General features: G+C 38.8%; 1 protein-coding gene across 3 annotated transcripts in view; it reads right to left on the bottom strand.

The window, feature by feature from the left end:
- FAT3 (FAT atypical cadherin 3) overlaps positions 1–19,514 on the bottom strand; it is a 756,780-nt gene that overhangs the window by 98,480 nt on the left and 638,786 nt on the right. For all 3 annotated transcript variants that reach the window (XM_056794533.1, XM_056794534.1, XM_007495043.3), the window contains 4 exons: positions 14,193–18,266; positions 9,498–9,694; positions 6,968–7,121; positions 3,086–3,319 (listed from right to left, as the gene is read on the bottom strand). In XM_056794533.1, coding sequence (XP_056650511.1) covers positions 3,086–3,319; positions 6,968–7,121; positions 9,498–9,694; positions 14,193–18,266 — 4,659 coding nt within the window. The remainder of the gene's footprint in view (positions 1–3,085; positions 3,320–6,967; positions 7,122–9,497; positions 9,695–14,192; positions 18,267–19,514) is intronic.

The raw sequence follows: 19,514 nt of genomic DNA on the forward strand, positions 1-19,514 counted from the left end.
CAGGGAATGTTGTGAAATTACAAAGAACAGGCCATTTGGGTTTGATGAGACATTTCTTCTCTGGCCTTAAGCATTAGAGGGATTCTGGTTTTGGTTGAGCACGTCCTCCATGCTGAGGCCATATAAAGTAGAATGAGTCAGAGAATCTGGTTTCAATTCTGCCCGTGACACAAAGTCACCTGGACATGATCTTGGACAATTCATTTAACCCTGTTTGGTCTTTTTTGTAAAATGAAGTGGTTAGACCAATGGTTTCTGAGATTCGGGCCAGCTGGGAGTGAAGCATTCTATGAACTAAGCTATCTTCAGGTTCAGGAGAACATTGAACCAGTCTAGGCAACAGAGGTTTAATTGTTATTCGCTCACTGAGGTCACATATCTTTCACTGTGTCTGCCACTTACTGGTGTATGATGTTGTCAGTCTTCATACTCAATTCTCCTAGACCCTACTCATCTGATCCCATTACTAAAGAGTGGAAAACGACTGTTCTTCTGAATGAGGAGGCTTTCCTTTCACCCTAATTGGATCTGCAGAGAAGTACTTAAGCAACTTAAGAATTGAGGTGAAGAGGACCCTAGAGGTCACTTACTCTAATTTATACCTGACCAAGAATCTCTTCAACAACACCTTCAACAAATGGCGGTCTAGATTTCACTGGAAGACTTTCAGCATCTGATACCTACATGGGGCTGCCCATGTCTGTACCCAGGTGGTGCGATGGATAGAGAGCTGGACCTGGAGTCAGGAAAACCTGAATTCAGATTTGGCCTCAGACACTTAGCTGTTTGACCTTGGGCAAGTCACTTAACCCTCTTCATCTCAGATTCCTCATCTGTCAAATGAGCTGGAGAAGGAATGGTAAACTACGCCAGTATCTTTGCCAAGAAAGCCCTAAATGGGGTCACAAAGAGTCTAACACAACTGAAATGACTGAACAACAATAACATATAAAGAATTTTCATTTCCCATATTTAATATTTATGATTCAGCATACTCTATATGGACTAGAATTGAACTCGTATTCACTGTCGCCTTAATCCAAACACATACACACACACAGAATTGCATTCAAGCCTTTATCATACTGTTTCTGCATATAAAATATTTTTTCCCTAAATTCCTCCAACCCTTCAAAGCCCAGCTCCAATTTTGTCTAATAACAGACATTTATATAGCACTTTAAGACACATACATGACCTCTTTTGATCAATTGGTCCTACCAGCCCCACAAAGACTTTATTGATCATCTCGGCCCACAATGATGCCTCCCCTCCTCAGAACTATGGTACTTCTTATTTGTACTACTCTTTGAGTACCCAGAATGAGCCACCAAAATCCTCAGGGGCAGGAATTTTTCCTTTCTTTAATATTTCAATGATAACTGAATTCATCAATGTATGTATTACCTCCAACTGAAGGAAAATTAAAACCTCTCTCATAATGAGAGGCAGCGATGCTGCTGCATCATAATGAGAGGGTATAAGGAGAATAATGGAATCAATCGAGAGTCAGGAAAATGTGGGATCAACCCCCATCTCAGAAATTAACTAGCAGTGAGACTGTGAACAGGTCATTTGATTCCTCTGAACCTCAGTTTCTGCATCTGTAAAATGAAGGAGTTGGACTACATGAGCATTAAGATCCCCATCAACTTTAAATCTAGGTGGCATAGTAGGGATCATTGGTTTTGAAGTCAGGCAGACCTGAGTGCAAATCCAACTGTAGATACAGCCAGTTGTGAAGGTCTGAGCGAATTGCTTCACCTCTATGCCCCAGTTTCCTATAAAATGGGGAAAATAATAGTAGCTGCCTTGCATGTTTGTAAAGCACTTAGCACATGCTTGGCACAAAGCAAGTGCTACATAAAATTGTTATCATATGATAAGATACTTGGGTTCTGTTCTGGTTCTGCCTTTGACCCATGCTGGCTGAGTGCCCCAGGGCATTCCAAGTTGCAGTGTAGATGCTGATATACCCAGAGGAGAAGGAGTTTCCTTAAAAGGCATTTCCTGTGCTAATGAAATCACTACCTCAATATACTAATACACATTACTGAAAAAGCCATATATTGTCAAAGCCCCTTTTAACCTTCCCAAATCAAACGTGGCAATTGAGATGACAGCTACAATTCTAGACACAGTTGATGACTTCACCAAGAAGTAATCTCCAGAGGTCTTAGACTTCAAATATGCTCAGAATTATTTATTCTATGTTTTCTCTTCCATTAGTCCAATAAATTTCCTTTCAATCCAGAATTAGAGCAGTAAGACACTGAATTATATACATGCCCATTTAGCACATCAGACACACCCCCATCATCCTGCAATCCTCTGATTTACAGCTCTTAAAATGTACAACCAAAAGGATGCCTAGATGCCCTTTCATATTTATATTCCATCATGTAGTCACCCCAATAACTTATGCGTCCTCAGAAGGACTATCTAGCAATTAACTCACATCTTTCAGAGTTCACCATCTCATTATGTAAAGTGGGTTTTAATACAAACTTTATTGGTAACTTTCAATTCTAGTTCTCCCCTTCTCCCCCATAATGTCACTTCCTACATGACCAAAATGCTTTGGAAAATGGCCGTCCAAAAGACGACACAGGCCGACGATGCATTTAGTAATTGGTATTTGTACTCCATACAGGGCAGCATAATAAATTGTGATTGTCATTTTTCAACTGTGGCATGCGATGGAATTCTTTATAGAAATGGAAATGATTTTCCCTGCCACACAACGAATTTTAACTACATTCAGGAGACATAGAAAAGGAGGGAAAATAGTTTTCTTTACTTAGCAAAAAAAAAAAATAAATCTTTTTCTGAGGGTGAAGGAACTCATAATGCACTTCCTTTAAAGTACTTACCAGAAAGAAAGGACAGAGAAGAAAACTTGATGCGTTATACTATACATTCGAAGCACAGAAGCTGAAAGGAGAATTTGGGCCTTTACATGCTTAAGTACTGGCAGGAATGTACCTATTAAGGTTCTTACATGGAAAAGGAATGGCAACCCAACCAAGGTTACCCGTACAAAGGGATCAATCATGAGGATGCTTTGTCTTTGTTCTTGGCTTACCTAAGTCAGGATCTGTGGCTTGTACTCTTGTTAACAAGGCTTTGGTGGCTGTATTCTCATAGATGCATGTGTTATAATGATCGGATGAGAATATGGGAGGATTGTCATTAACGTCTTCCAGAATCAGGCGGATGTCTGACTGGCAGAACCTGCCACCCCCGTCTGTTGCCCTGGCAATCAGGTTGTACACAGGAATTTTCTCTCGATCTAAAAGAGCCAGGGTTTTTAACTCACCTGAGAAAAACAATAAATAGCATAGATATCACAACTTCAATTAAAAAAAACCTTTCAGAATGCAAAATCTACCGTATATAGGTCAGACAATACACTCTGTGTGTCTTAACCTGGACAATCAATCATTCAAAAACTATTAATTTAAGTACTTATTATGCACCAGGCACTGTGCTAAGTTTTGAGATCACAAAAAAAGACAAAAACCAGTCCCTTTCCTCAAGGCATATTCAAGATACATGAAAAGTTGATGGAAGGTAACTTTGAGAACATGGTTCCTTAATTTGGGGTGTGAGGATTTGTTTTTTAATATTTTGATAACTATTTTAAGATAATTTTATTTATAACCCATGTATTTTTTCATATATTTAAAAAAACTATTTTATCTGTAATCCCATGTATTTTATTTCACATATTTTAAAAACTATATTTTATTTGTAATCCCATGTATTTTATTTCATGTATTTAAAAAACTATATTTTGAGGAGTTCACAGATTTCATCAGATTCTTAAAGAAGTCCATGATCAAAAAAAGGTTGAGAATCCCTGCTTTAGAGGGACAGGTATTAGCAGCTGGTGGGGCACAAGAGAATAGTCTCCGTTTTGCTTTTCTTTCACCAACCAAGAAAACACGAGGGACTCTTGAAATACAGCAAACACATCTGGATGACCTTCAAAGGAGTGTAACTAAACCCACACATGACCAAAAGTGTAGCATCTGGGATTGTTTCCTTTGGCAACTTGGGGAAATATGAGACATCTTTAGGTTTCTAAGCACCAGGGTCTGGTCACAAACTGCAACAAAGTCCTCAGGGCAGCACAGTTCACTAATGATAACCTGACCCCAAACCCATCCTAAGCATCTAGAGCAGTTCTCTGTCTCCAGGTACAATCTCACCTTTTTGTTCCTTAGTACTCTGGCTGGCACACTATAAATGTTGAACAAACCAATATTACCTTTCCTTTCTTTTCTTTTCTTCTTCCTTCCTATCCTTCCCTTCTCCTTCCCTCCCTCAAGGAAAATGCAAAAAAGCAGAGCATGACATAAATTTAATCACTGCCATTAAAAGAAGAGAACCCAAGATGAGGGAAGGTATTCTTAAAAATATCACCAGAGAGAGCAACTGGCATAGTAACAGCCTTAAATAAATACTAATGGGTGATGGTGGTGACAATTCACAGACAAGGGGAAAACATAGTCTAGTAAGTAGTGTTTGGGTCTTACCATGTAGACAGCTCAAAAAATTTAGATCTTGAGCTAGCAAGAATCCACTGCTGATATGGCTATGCCATGGCTTCCCCATCAGCTGGGTGCAGTAATGGACAAAGAAGTGTCTGCTCAACCAAATCAACAGTAATAGAAATTTGGTTTTATTAGTTTTTCTTTAGAGTTTGAGCTTCTTGGGAACAAGAACAGTTTCCGATCTTTCCTCTAATCCCCAGCAGAGTGCCTGGCACTTAATAAATTCTTGTTCATTTGTGTTAGGGTTGCAATCACATTTCTGATTTTTACTCTCCTATCTGTGTGATCAAGGGCGAGTCATTGAACTTATCTGTGTTTGTTTCCTCACTGTTAAAGTGGGGTTATGTAATATATTTCTGGGAGAAAATTGGTTGTAAATCTTTGTTGGTCAGTAGAATGGGGAGCTGCTCTGGACCTGTGACTTCAATGGCGTGGAGAGATCTTGGGGTACAGACATTTTCTTTGATAATGCATATCAGTAACTATAACTTACAATCTTGGAAGGTAAACTTATTGAGAGTTAGCACAGTACCCAGAGCTTAGCACATAGAAACTTAATCAATTTTTATTGGTTGATTAGCACACTGTCTAGTACTTATTAGGTACTTTTTTTTTCCACCCTTACCTTCTGTCTTAGAATCAATATTAGGTATCAGTTCCAAGGTTGGAACTGGTAAGTGGTAAGGGCTAGGCAACTGGGGTTACTTAGCTAGGAAGTGTCTAAGGCCAGATTTGTATCACCTCCAGGGCTGGATTTCTATCCACCAAGCCACCTAGCTGCCTTTAGAATAGGTACCTAATAAATGCTTGATGACTGAGCAAACCCAGTGCTTAGGGTAGGAGGGGGTTAAATGATCTTTCCAAGACCATACTGCTAATATATTTCAGAGACAGGACCTGAACCTCAGGTAAGTCTTCTTGACATCAAGATCAATCTTCTGTCTCCTGGGCCACACTGCCTATCTTGATTAATTTATATAGAAGGGAGATATTATTTCCATTAGCTCTTGCCTTCACTATGGACATGCATCTTAGATTTTATAACCTTTCAGTTTGAAAATTTTAAATCCAATGAAAGTTTAATGAAAATCAGACTAATATTAATGGGAGACAGGAAGTAGACCTAAAAGGATTTCAATATATTGCATCTTCTCATACTATTCACTTTGTTTAGTTTCCTTGAAAATCAGTGGGATTTTTTTTGGTAGTGGTAGGGATCCTAAGAATTAAATGCTGAAGGAATAAGAAGAATTAGGAAAACAATATACTCTATGACTACAATCCTATAAATGGAAAGAATAAAAGAGGGAAACTGAATTCTGAATAATAATAATGAGAAATGACTTCTGAGAAGAGATGAGAAAATACACCTTCCTCCCTTTTCTTCAGAGGTGGGATTCTATGGGTGCAGAGTCCTGCATATACTTATCAACCTCAGTTAAGGCACTGGTTAGTTTTGCTGAGCTGCCTTTTTTTAATCTCCTCTCTATTTTATTCTTTGTGATAAGGGATGTCTTTACCATGTAAGGGAAAGGAGGAGAGCTATATTAGGAAATGAAGGCGATATTAAAGCATTTCAATAAACAATAAGAATCTAATTGAAAGTAATTGTTTTCTTATAGCTTAATGAGAAATGAAATAGTATAGGAATCAGAAATTCCTAATGGGGGGGTACTGATTAACACAGGGGAAATTAGTATAAGCTTTGATCAAAAATAATTTTCATGGACAAGATAAATTACATAAGAGACCCTGTTCTCATACCATAGGGCAAGATTGTAAGCAAAATTATTAAAACGAGATGCTTCTGCATTGCTTATATTCATATAAAACCTCTAAGGAGGATACAAAGATACATATGCAAAGCAACTACTAACCAAAATTTGCAATTTTAATCTACCATGAAGTTTAAACATCTCTCTCTCTCTCCCCATCCATCTATCCATCTATTTATCTATTTGTCTATCATCCACAGTCTGTCCATCCATCCATCTACCTTTCTGCCTATCTGTCTGAGTGTCTATCTATCTATCTCTCTTTCTATGTCTGCCTATCCATTCATTTGTCCACCTGTCATCTGTCATCCATCTTTCTCTCCTTTCAGCTATTTGTCGGTCTGTCTATCCATCCATCCATCTACCTGTCATCCATCTCTCTCTCTCTCTCTCTCTCTCTCTCTCTCTCTCCCTCTTCTCTTCTCCCCCCCCTTTCACTCCCTCCCTCTCTCTCTCCATCTATCATCTATCAATTAGTAGGTCCTATTAGATCATAGTTGTACAAAACTGATTAGTAGGTGCTAGCAATATTATGATCTAAAAAGCATACCAGAGCAAGTGGGATTAGATTCAGTTGTGCTTGTATCTAGGGATCAAAACTGTCATTTCACCAAAGAACATATGACCACGTACCACTTTCTGGATCTAAGAAGAATTTGTTGTTTCCTGAGCCATAGAGTGAGTATCTAATGTCTCCATTGGGCCCAATGTCAGCATCCTTGGCACTGATCTTAAGGATGATTTTATTGGAGGGGATATCTTCTGGAAATAAAGCTGTGTATGCAACCTAGATAGAGGAGAAGAAAAGTGTTGTAAGTATTTGTAGATTTGGCATAGTCTAAGTTTGAAAAAAAATCATAAAAAAAAGAGATGCAGATAATTTAGCTTTTAGCTCTTTCCCCCCATTTAAGTAATCATTCATACATTACAAATGAGATTCTAAGCTGTGGGACTCCAGAATGGTAATAATGGTTACTCATTTATATCTGAACTATAGCTATATAGAATATACTTACATGCATATTTACAAATCCCTCTACAAACATTATCTCATTTGATCTCTATATAACTCTGAATTATTGCTAATTATAGATGAGGAAACTGAAGTTCAGATGGGGTTACATGACTGGCCCAGAGCCACACAGCTAGGTGTGTCCAAGGCAGGTTTCCCGGACCAGGCCCAGGGCCTACTCTACGATGCTGGCTTCTGTTCTGTGTTGGGAAACAGCACAGAATGGTGATGTCATTGGAAGAATCACAAGGAAAGTCTAGTAGAAAGGGAATGGGATGCTGCATCTTGGATTTAAATGAGGGAACTGGAGCCCAGGGTAGGGAAATGGATTATTTTCTAAGTTACCCAGCTAGAAGGTGGCAGAATGGAGACCCAAGTCTCCAGGTGTATGTATGATTGCACACTTCTATCACTTTTAGGCTGCTCAGAAATCCATTCTGGCTGCTCGTGGCCCATTCCCAGCTAGATTTCTTTATTCTAAAATCTGTCAAGGAGCTAGCAAATGACGAGCCTCCCTACCTAAACTGAATAGGAACGGAGTGAGGCTATTACATGAAGAGGACGTGCACATTTTTCAAATAATTAGATTATCAGAAATCTTTGTGCTCAGGTCATGAGTTAAATGATCTAATGAATGACATTCAGTTTTAATTACCATTACGAATGGAGAGAAGCCTAGTGCTAGGTTGGTGTTTGGTTGTGTCCCCCTCTGTGGCACATCAATGCTGTCCCTGGAGCTTTCTGGGCAAAGAGACCGGAGAGCTTTGCCACTTCCTGATCCTTAAGACACACAGAGGGTCAATGATTGGCCCAGGGTCACACAGCGAGGAAGTGTCTGTGGCCACCCTTGAACTCAGGTCTTCCTGACTAAACCCAGAGCTGTATCCACTGAGCCATCTGGCTGCCTGTCAGTCAGGTACAAAGGGGTAATGAGACTGCTATTCATCTTATTCTTCCTTTTCTTTACATGTGTTTCTTAAGCAGGAATTTATTTTTAATTGGCAAAAATCTCAAACGGGTCTCAGTTTGCAGTAAGGCAGGCCATGTTCAGCATCAGGGCTACACCTTGGATATATCCATTCTCTTACTACTGCTACTACTACCACCACTACTGCCATTACTCCTCCTCCTTCTCCTCCTCCTCCTTATCCTACTCCTGCTACTATTACTACCACTATTACTACTATTACTACCACCACTACTATTACTACCACCACCACTACTATTACTACCACCACCACTACCACTACCACCACTACCACCACCACCACTACCAATACCACTACCACTACTCCTCCTCTTCTTCTATTACCTAGTATTTGTGCAATGCTTTAAGGATTATAAAATACTTTAAGAATAATATCTTATTTTATGCTTGTAACAACCAGCAAACTAGACACTATTGTTACAGTCATTTTATTGATAAGGAAATGGAGGCAGACAGATATTAAGCCAAGTCCAGGGCCACACAACTATTAAAGATGCTATTTGAACTTGGATCTTTTTTATCCTTATTTAGAACTGTACCATCTAGCTGCCACAGGGGGAAAAAAAACTAACTAAAATGAGGTCCCTTAGGAGTCAAGTACAAGGTGACAGCTAGGTGTCTTAGTAGATAGAGAGCCAGGTCTGTAGAAGGGTGATCCTGGGTTCAAATCTGACCTCAGACATTTAATAGCTGTGTGACCTTGGACAAATGACTTAATATCTATTTGCCTTAGTTTCCTTGTCTAATCCTTTGCCTAACCCTCATTAGTCAGATCTGCCTTGGAACTAATACTTAGTATTGATTCTAAGAAACAAGGTAAGAGTTAAAAAAAATCAATAAATAGTAATAAAATATAATAATAAAAGGCAATAATAAAACAAAAAATAGTAAACTACAGGAAAGCACTCTAAGATAAGAGTAAAAAATAAAATCAATAATAATAATAATAAAATAGTAAACTACAGGAAAGCACTTCTAAGAAGGTAAGAGTTAAAAAATAAAATCAATAATAATAATAAAACAAAATAGTAAACTACAGGAAAGCACTTCTAAAAAGGTAAGAGTTTTAAAAAATAAAATCAATAATAATAATAAATAATAAAATAAAATAAAATAAAGTAATATAGTAAACTACAGGAAAGCTTGAGAATCATCTGACTCACCTGGTCACACACTGGACTGTTGTCATTCACATCAGTGACAGTGACTTCTACCATCGCCTGAGTGACAAAAAGCCCGTCCGTGGCAGTGATGTTCAGAAAGTAAATATCTTGCTCTTCTCGGTCAAGAGGTCGCTTCACATAAACCTTCCATTCATTTTGCACCAGACCCAAAGCGAATCTTCCTCTAGGATTCCCTCCTACAGTCAGGGAAGAAATCAATTTCCTTAAGTTCCTGGAAGAAAATGCCTTTTCTACTAAAGCTATTGGGAAAGGAAAAAGAAGGTGGTCTCACTTCCTCCTCCAACTCTCTGCCCTGAGATGCTAAAAAGTGGCAACCACTCAACAATCCTAAATTCATCCGACTCTCCTGCAGCAAAAGCCTGGCATTTATGTGTCCTGTGTGGAAATGAAGACAATAACTTCCAGAGAAAAACAAAATCCATTTAGAGGAGTCTGAGATGATCTCTTGTTTGATTCCCCCAAAGGATGATCAGATGCAAACTGTGAACAATCAATATAGCCTTCTCGGGACCATATGACTGACTGTCTTTCCACTTGGTCTCAGGAGAGGATGTAATACACCATAGCTCTTGTTACTAAGACAATTTCATTAGCTGTTGATTATGTAATCAAGGAATGGCAGTCAGTTCTATTAAGGAATCTTGTAATGAAGTTGATCATGCAGCTGTGCTGTTCTTTACCAGGAAAGAAGATTGGGCTTTTTTATTTTTATTTATTTTTTTTAAGTTTCCAGGACACACAAAGAGACGTTAATATTTAAAAACCCTCACTGAAGGTTTTAAGGAGCGGTTCAGGAATAAGTGCTACAATTGAAAGGTGTTTAATAAATGCTTGTTGGCTGATTGCAATTAGATCACATTTATTAGAGAACCAAAACTAAGAGGAGAGGAAAGATTTAACAGATTAGACTTTTGATTGTACTGGAATGTATTGATACTTGACTTGGCAATATGACATTACATCACTGAGCTTTGTGATTCCAGAAGTACAGAAAGAAGAACAGTGAAAACCTTAAAAGGGCAATTCCACCTCTACCCTCTCATCCCCTAGGATGATAACATGGAATTAAAATGGGCAAGAAGGTAGGGATCTTCTTAGGTTTTAACTGATTGTCTGTGTCATTCATCAGATCATGAAGTTTCCATGGCTCCCTGCTGCCTCTCAGAGAAAATGAAAACTCTTCTGGCATTTAAAGTCTTTCTTTATTTGGTTTCAAATAATCTTTACAGACTGATTTTGCTTTTCTTGCATTTGTGCACTCTAAATTCCATACAAACTGCACTCTATGGGATGCTTTGTATATTGCCTTTGTCCCTTGTCCTCCACATTCCTGGAGCACTCCTCTCCTCCATGCTTTACTATTACTGAAAAACTTCAGATCAAATGCCATTTCCTCCTATAAGAGATTTTTCCTGACCCCCTAAAAATCTGTAGTGCCTCTTTCCACCACCAGAATTACTTTTTATTTGTTTTTTTTCTTTGATATATATAATCTACATTTGTTGTTGCTGTTCAGTCATTACAGTCACATCTGATTCTGGGACTTCCTTTTGGGTTTTTCTCTTGGCAAAGATACTGGAGTGATTTGCCATTTCCTTCTTGTACTCATTTGACATTTGAGGAAACTGAGGCAAACAGGAACAAGTAACTTGCTCAGGTCACACAGCTAGCAAGTATTTAAGGCTAGATTTGAAATCAATTTTATCTGACTCTAGTCTCTACCCACTCTTCCACCTAGTTGCCTAAACTATTTATTTCCCTGTATTTTTCCCCAGATGTGTAGGCTTATAGTTAGGAACTGTTCTATTTTTGTCTTTGTACCCCCTAACATCCATCATAATTCTTTGCACAGAGCAGGTGCTTGTAAAGTGAATTAAATTAACATTTTCCTGGGATTTAAGCCTCATTGGAAAACAGGAGAGACCTCACCTTTTGCTCAATGGATTTAAAAAAATATAAAGTCAGAGAATACATTCTTATCTCGTAGAACACCTGAGGGAGGAAGACTGAAAGTCCAGAAAGATAGTTCTAATTTGTGACCTTCAAGTAGATTTATGCCACAGTTCAAACTGATATTCCTTTGGTGAGAGAAGCATAGAGATACTTTTAACACCTTGGGAAACTGCTGGCAAACGGTAAGGGTCCCACTTCCCCTAGGGAGGATCAGGATGGGCCCTTGTCCTCCACTAAAATCCAATTATGCTTCCTCTGATTACTTTGATATGCATGAATTTAACCCTTCTATGGCATTAAATTGTTTCTGCCCAGGCCCCAACTGTTCTGTTGCTCTAGAAAATGATTAACAATATTTTGTTAATCTGAAGCACTCTGGCCAAGTTGTGTGCAACCAACTGCTATGTAAGAAGGAAGAGTAAAATCTAATTAACGTCAGCTGGTGGTGGCATTGCCAATAGTAATTGTTGCTTTAAGCTACTGTGTGTTCTATACTTGAGTAGAGTTGATGGGATAGTATACAGGCCCTTTAAATCACTGGGATTTCAAGGGAAGTGCATAAATAATTAGAAAGGCATATTTAACTTGAGTCTTCCATATCAGAAAGAGTTCCTCGGAATGTCTATAAGGCGTTGATAATAAATGTGAAAACATATAAATCAAAGATGATCCACACGTCTCTTCTCTTCCTTCCTGTTATTCTTCATTCCTTTACTGCAGAAATGTACATTTTACAGATGGAGGGCTGACAGTATGTGATAAAGTCTAAAATGCATAATGAGATTTAAACAGAAAACACTGTCAGAGAAAACAGTCTAATGGAGGCAAAAGGAAGGGAAATGGGGAAATGAAAGGTATCTTTTGCTAATGCTCATATGTATGCCCTGCTGCAGCTCTTATTCAGTAGTGATTAATTAACTTTTCCACTAACATACTTAAGCAGATTCCATGTCCTAAGGGCAGTCTAATTAATTCCTTTTTCTCTCTGAATAATGTAGTTTTTCTAAAAGGAAGCCACCTGACTACTAGTATTGATGAATTCTTTAAAATCTTTTGTCACTTTTCCTAAGTCTTGCCTCTGAATGTCACAACATCAAAATATTGACCTGAAAACCCTCAAAACAATTTTTAGGAGGCCTGTTCACCATTCATTAGAGGCTCATTTTCTCCTGGCAACTGTCCCCTTATTAGCTTCACCCATTTGCTAATCTAATGATACTCATGCCAGGAAAGGCAGGTAGTGTGATGGTTCTCAAAGTGTGGTCCAGGATCTCCTGAGTCTCAGAGTTTTCTGAGGAGTCTGTGAGATCAAAACTATTATTGTAATAATACTAAGATGTTGTTTGCCTATTTTAAATACTTTTCCCTTTTCCAACTACAAATCCGTGTGAGGCTGGATTTTCTGTATATACTTAAACCAAAACAACATATTGCAACAGATTGAATGCAGAAGCAAACATAAGAATCCAGCTGCCTTCTATTAAGCCAGACATTAAAGAGATGTGCAAAACTACATGCCACTTTTCTCACTAACTTTTTTTAGTTTTGGAAAATAGTTTTCTTTTCATAAAATATATTTTTATGCTATAACATAATGATGTTATTTTTAAACTGATAAATATTTTTAAAATGTGTTGATGGATTTTAAATTTTTCTTATATGGCAAATGTTGACATTTATAATCCATGAGGAATAAAAGCTCTTTGGAGCCCTTAACAATTTTTAAGAGTATAAAGGGGTCCTGAGATGAAAAAATTTGAGAACAATTCACATAGTGGATAAAGTTCCTGACTTGGAGTCAAAAGGCCTCAATTTAAATCCTCTCTTACTGTTTTATAAGCTTATGATCAGCTTATAAAATGCAGATAATATGTGTGTGACCTATTTTTCTAATCTTTTTATACTTTATTCTCCTCTACCTAACTCTGTGATCTGGTGACATGGGTGTTCTGGAGATTAAACAAAACACATCATCAGCTGATAAGTCTTTTTATTGGTTGTCTCCCATGTCCAGAATGCTCTCCTTTCTTCTAGTCTCAAAGCTAAAGTTTGATCTTCTAAGAGACTTTTCCTGGCCCTCCTTAATCTTAGTTCTCTATTGCAGGTCAAATATTAATGTTAATGCTTTTTACTCTCTACAGAAATGTTTTCTGGGATTGTGACAATTTGTTTTTCACTGGACTAGTAATGGTGGGAAGATTTAATGATAAACCACGATAGTTCAAAAGGCAGTGCTTATTTTCTCTAGTTGAGAATTATTCTGTTGTTATTTGTTTTTCCTACCAAGCCACTTGAACAGCACAATATATTCAATCTGGTCAATTTTGGGGTGTTTCAGTGTGTATATGGGTCCCATTTTTCTTTTACTTCTTCTTTTCCCCCTTCAAAAAACAAACCACAATAAATCACAACAAACTTGCTCAAAACAGATGAATTATCAATAATAAACAATCTAGTGAGGAAAAGAAAAAGGATATCCAGAGGATGGATAATTCCAGTAGTACTGGCCCTTTGACAAAGCTAATCTTCTCACCTGTAAAAATATAAGTCTCCTGTGAAGCAAGACCTGATCCCCATCTCCCTAGAACTCAGCCCAAAGTTTCTGTACTGAGTAGATATTTGAACTGGGTTCTCCTTGTTCCCCCATTCCCCAGTTCCCACATTCGACCTCTTTTCCAGGCAGCTACATAAATAATGGCAATAGGTGATAAGGGGACTGACCTGTAATATGATAGCTCACTTGGCGATTAATGTCGGATGTGTCCTCATCCCAGGTGCTGAGGACGGCTACAACTTCCCCTGGAGGATCACTTTCCTTCACGTACTCTCTGTAAACTTCATGGCCAAAGACAGGAGCATTGTCATTTATATCTGTGACAGTGACTGAGACCAAGGTTGTGGAAGAGAGGGAGAAGGCTTCTCCAAGGTCTGAGGCTAGTACGGAGAAAGTGAATGTGGGATCCCTCTCATGGTCCAAGTCTTTCAAGGTGCTGATCCAGCCAGTGTTAGTGTCAATGCTGAATACTTCCATTACCTTCTCGGCATTGGAATCCGAGTGGAGGGCATAAGTGACCTGTCCATTGGCACCCCAATCTTTATCAATAGCCTTCACCTGAATGAGTCTGGTCCCCACAGGCATGCCCTCCATTATGATGGCTTCATAGCTTGAAGCATCAAAGAATGGTTTATTATCATTTAGATCAAGTACCTTGATCTCTATGTCAACGGTAAACACAATATCCACTTTGTCCAAGGGAATGGTGGCCGCTACCTTAAAGTGAAAAGCAGGGGTCATTTCACGGTCCAGTCGCTTATCCAGTTTGATGGTGCCAGTGTCCTGCTCAATGATGAAGACCCCACCTTTGTTATTTTCAGCTCGTTCGCCATTCACTGTACTAAATACAACATTCTGATTTGGCAAAATCCTGAGAGAATCCACTGTGCTTCCAATGACGGTATCTTCTGGAATAGCAAAGGAATATTGGGGCTGGGTAAAGGAAGGTAAGAGTATTTCAGGAGGCAAGACGTGAATATAGACAGGAATGAGAGAATGCTTTACTGGGATACCACCATCAACTGCTTTGACAAAAAAGGACAAAACAGTGTTTTTTAACTGGTGAAAATTACTTTTTGTGACCATCCAGCCATTGTCAGGGTCAATTTCAAGAAGATCTGCTACTGAGACAGAGGCCTCACTGTATAGCGAATAAGTAATCCTTGAATTCACGCCATCATCTGGGTCAATGGCTTGAACCTGGGTTACCAAGTGACCTCTTCCAACATCGGCTCTGACACTAGCTCTATATTCTACGGTCAAAAATTGGGGAGCATTATCATTTTCATCCACAACAATCACCCTCACGGTACAGAAGGTTGTTCTCCCTCCACCGTCCAAGGCCCTCAAGAAAATACTGATGTCCCCTTCCATTGGGCTTTCCCGATCCAGCCTCTCTGTTGTTATGACTTGCCCATTGTTGTCGATCAAGAAGCGGTCCTTAGCGAAGTCATTGATAATAGCGTAGTGGATTTGTCCATACATGCCTGGATCCCCATCTGTTGCTCTGACATGAATTACTTTTGTCCCTGGAGCAGCATTTTCCCTCACTTCAGCAACATAGGTGCTTTGTGAAAAGGCAGGACTGTATAAATTAGCACCAAGAATCCTGATATGCACCTGTGCCGTGCTCGTGAACAATCCATCAGAGACAGACACATTTAAACTATACAGAGGCTCCATCCTCTGTTTGCGGTGGTTGGACAGGGTGATGATACCGCTCTTGCTGTCCATTAAAAAACTCGTTCGATCATTCCCAGATAAAATGCTATATTCCAACCGGTCAAAATCAGAGCTGTCGGCATCAGAAGCTTGGACACAGGTCACAAAATGGCCCCGTGGGGCTAATTCACTCACATAGGATTCATAAATCAGCTGGTTAAAAACTGGAGGGTTGTCATTCATGTCAGTCACATAAATATTAACAAGTACCTCGCTGCTCATTGGTGGGAACCCATTATCTGTTGCCCTGACTTTTAAAGTAGATTGTTGTACTGATTCATGATCTAACATGCGAGCCGTTAAGATTAAGCCACTTGTGCTATCTATGTGAAAATAATCAGTACTATTATAGGTGTCCTGAACAATCTGATATTGTACAATTTTATTATTTTCTGAATCTGCATCAGAAGCTACCACTTGCAAAACAGGTGTACCAATGAGAGAGGCTTCAGATAAGGTTGCATTGTAGGTGGGTTGATCAAAAATGGGGGGATTATCATTTACATCATTAACTAGCAAGTCTACAGTGACCTCAGCCCTTGCACCAGTGAGAGCATCACTGGCCCTCACCGTCAATTTAAAAACAGGTGTTACTTCATAGTCCAGTGGGCTAATGACATTCAAAACTCCAGTGTCAAAGTCAATGTTGAACTGGTTGTAAGGATCCCCATCCACGATGATGTAAATGATTCCTTGTCCTTCTGGACTGGTTGCATTGATGCTGAGGATGGGAGTATGCATTTCTATATCCTCATTGACAGAAGTTGTATAAAAAGGTTTATCAAATACAGGCATCGCTTTGTTGACAATAGTGATGGGAAGCTCCACAGATGCAGACAATGCGGGCTTTCCGCCATCTTTGGCAAGGATGATGACTCCATACTCAATGTTGGATAAGTCAGAATTGAAGGCTTCTTTTAAAAAAACACTCCCTGATTCTGGGTTAATTTCAAAGTGGCCATAGTCCTCTTGAAGGGTGTAGGTCACCTCGCCATTGGCCCCTTTGTCTCTGTCAAGAGCAGTTACCCGGTAGATGAGAGTCCCAGGTTCAGCATCAACCTGCACAGCAGCATAGTAAGGGAGTCCCACAAAGACTGGAGAGTTGTCATTGATATCTTCAATGTTGACTCTGACGACTACCCTGGCCACACGCAGATGGTCTAATTCCCGACTGGCTTCTACCACCAGCTCATACAACTCTTGTTCTTCACGGTCAAAGGGGATACCAGTTGTCTGGATGACCCCGGAGGTAGATTTTATTTTGAACTTGTTTCCTGGATTCAATATGCTATATTTTAAAGGTTCATTAAGGCGATTTCCAATTGCATTGACAATGGCTACTTTGGTGATGTTGGTACTGTTTTCTGAGATGGAAGCAAAGTAAAAACTCTGTGTGAAATGGAGACCACTGTCCATGGCTTCTTTCACCATGATGGTCACCATGGCAGTACCATAAAACTTACCATCTGACACTCTAACTATGAGCATATAATGATCTTTGGAAAGGCTGCTGTTTTTTATGGAGAGCACCCCACTATTAGAATCAATTAAAAAATAGTCCAAGTTGCCTTCCATCAGACTGTACGTTAGTTCAGCTGGCACATCTGAGTCAGGATCTGTTGCTTGGACTTTCAGAATCTCCACCCCAACATAAGTGGGTAGAAGTAAGACTGTCTCGAACACTGCCTGAGTGAAAACTGGAGGATTATCATTCACATCTGTCACCTCAATATTAACCTCGGCTGGGCTCTCTGCAGTCAGCTGGGGATTACCACTGTCTCTCACGTGAACATGGAAATGGAAATGGGCAATGGTTTCATGGTCCAAGTTGGCTATTGTTCGGATGGCGCCCGTGCTGGAGTCCACAGTGAAAAACTTCTTTGCAGTGGATTCAACAATTTGATAAACCAGCAAAGCATTCTGATTACTGTCAGCATCTGTGGCTCGAATCACCAATGGATTGTTGCCTAAGCTACGGACGATGCTGTTTATGGGGGCAACTTCACTGAGGCTGCCTGAGTACTGAGAGAAAAGGAAAATGGGGGGATTATCATTTTCATCGACAATCTGAATATTAACAGTGGCATTAGATGCCATTCCTGCCATGTTGGTAGCTTGGATGATGAGTTGATAAGAGGAAATACGTTCATAATCAAGGGCTTTTTGATTGGTTATCACACCAGAATATGGGTTTATGGTAAAGATCCCTTCAATATTTCCATCTTTCACTTCATAAATTAGGGTCGATTGACTGATGGCAGAGATTAAAATAACTGATGTCCCAATGTCGACATTTTCGTTCACTTCTGCTTGGTATTCTTTCTGAGTGAACTTGGGGTGAGAATTATCTGACATGGTAACAGAGATGCGAACAATGGCAGTGGCAGACATTGGTGGGGAGCCCTGATCAGTAACTTTTATGGACAAAACAAACTGTCCCATTGTCGTCATATCTGGTTCTTTTGATACAGTAATGATGCCCAAGATGGGTTCAATCTTAAATGTGTTTCCAGTGTTTCCTAAAAGAGAGAAATTAGAAAAAAAATACTAATTACACTTGTTTAACAAACACTTTTTTTTATGAATACTATTTTCTTAAAAGATATCTTAGGGCAACAGAACAAGCCAAATGAAGCACTTGAACTCATTTATTTTGATTGTAATGAGAAATGCTTCTTTGATTATTTGTAATTTAGCTTAAGTTTCCCAAAATGTAATTGTCTATCTGAATTAAGCAAATAGCCTACCATGGGTTAAAAAAATTGGTGCATTAGACACATTTGCACTAGATAATATCATGAGTTGAAGGGAGGATTTTTCTACTAGAATGTAAATTTTCTTTTCTCTCTATTCTTCTGTGGAAAGATATAGTTCAATCACAGAGCATAGATATGAAACAGGAGAAAAATATCTTTATTTGAAAGATGAATGTAGTATATGTTAATGAGTAGTCACAGTACATCACAGGGATAACTTTTTTTTTTCACATTCCAAATGAAACATTCTACAAAGTGAATTGGACAGGTTTTCCTCTACCTAGACTATGATGTATTTTCTCATGGATGAACCTCTAATTAGTGTAACTGGTTATATTCAGGCTATTCCAAGTAACAAGAATTGACTTTAAGTCATAGCTTATTACATAAATTGTTAAGGCTAACTCCAACTCAACCCAAAAATTAAATAAAGAAAAGAAAACATTACTTTAACCTATGATACTTCTAACTTTAGAAGTATTGAAAGGATTTCTTGTGAATGATGAAAATGTGTTCAATCTGAATTCAGTAATTAAAATTAGCATCTTTGTGTTAGAGCATTTATGGACCAGAGAAACCAAGGGCCACATTTTGACATATTTACAATTGGAAAAGCTGTCAACAATTATACTGTGAAAGTTCAGAGCTTTGAAACAAACAGTAGTTTGAAGCATGGAGAGCAGACAGAGATTCAGATGAAAGAGACAGTAACTACAGTTAGGAGAGAAAACCTGGAGTGTGTAATGAAGAGAGGTAGGTGGCGTAGATCTTGAAAAGGTAGCTGGTTTGAGGAAGTATCTCTAATCATATTTTTTTCCTCTTCTTATCAAGCATCCTGCCATTTCTCTAGCAACCAACTCCCTCCCAGACCTAGATTCCTTAAATTAAAAATTACACTTCTTAGTAGTTAAATATTTTTTATTCCTTCTGAGGTAGTGCATGATGGGAGACATATATAGACAATTTACTAAATGTCAAGATCATTAAGGCAGGTTCAAGACCACAGAGGGC

The sequence above is a fragment of the Monodelphis domestica genome, chromosome 4, assembly GCF_027887165.1.
Source record: "Monodelphis domestica isolate mMonDom1 chromosome 4, mMonDom1.pri, whole genome shotgun sequence".
NCBI lineage: Eukaryota > Metazoa > Chordata > Mammalia > Didelphimorphia > Didelphidae > Monodelphis > Monodelphis domestica.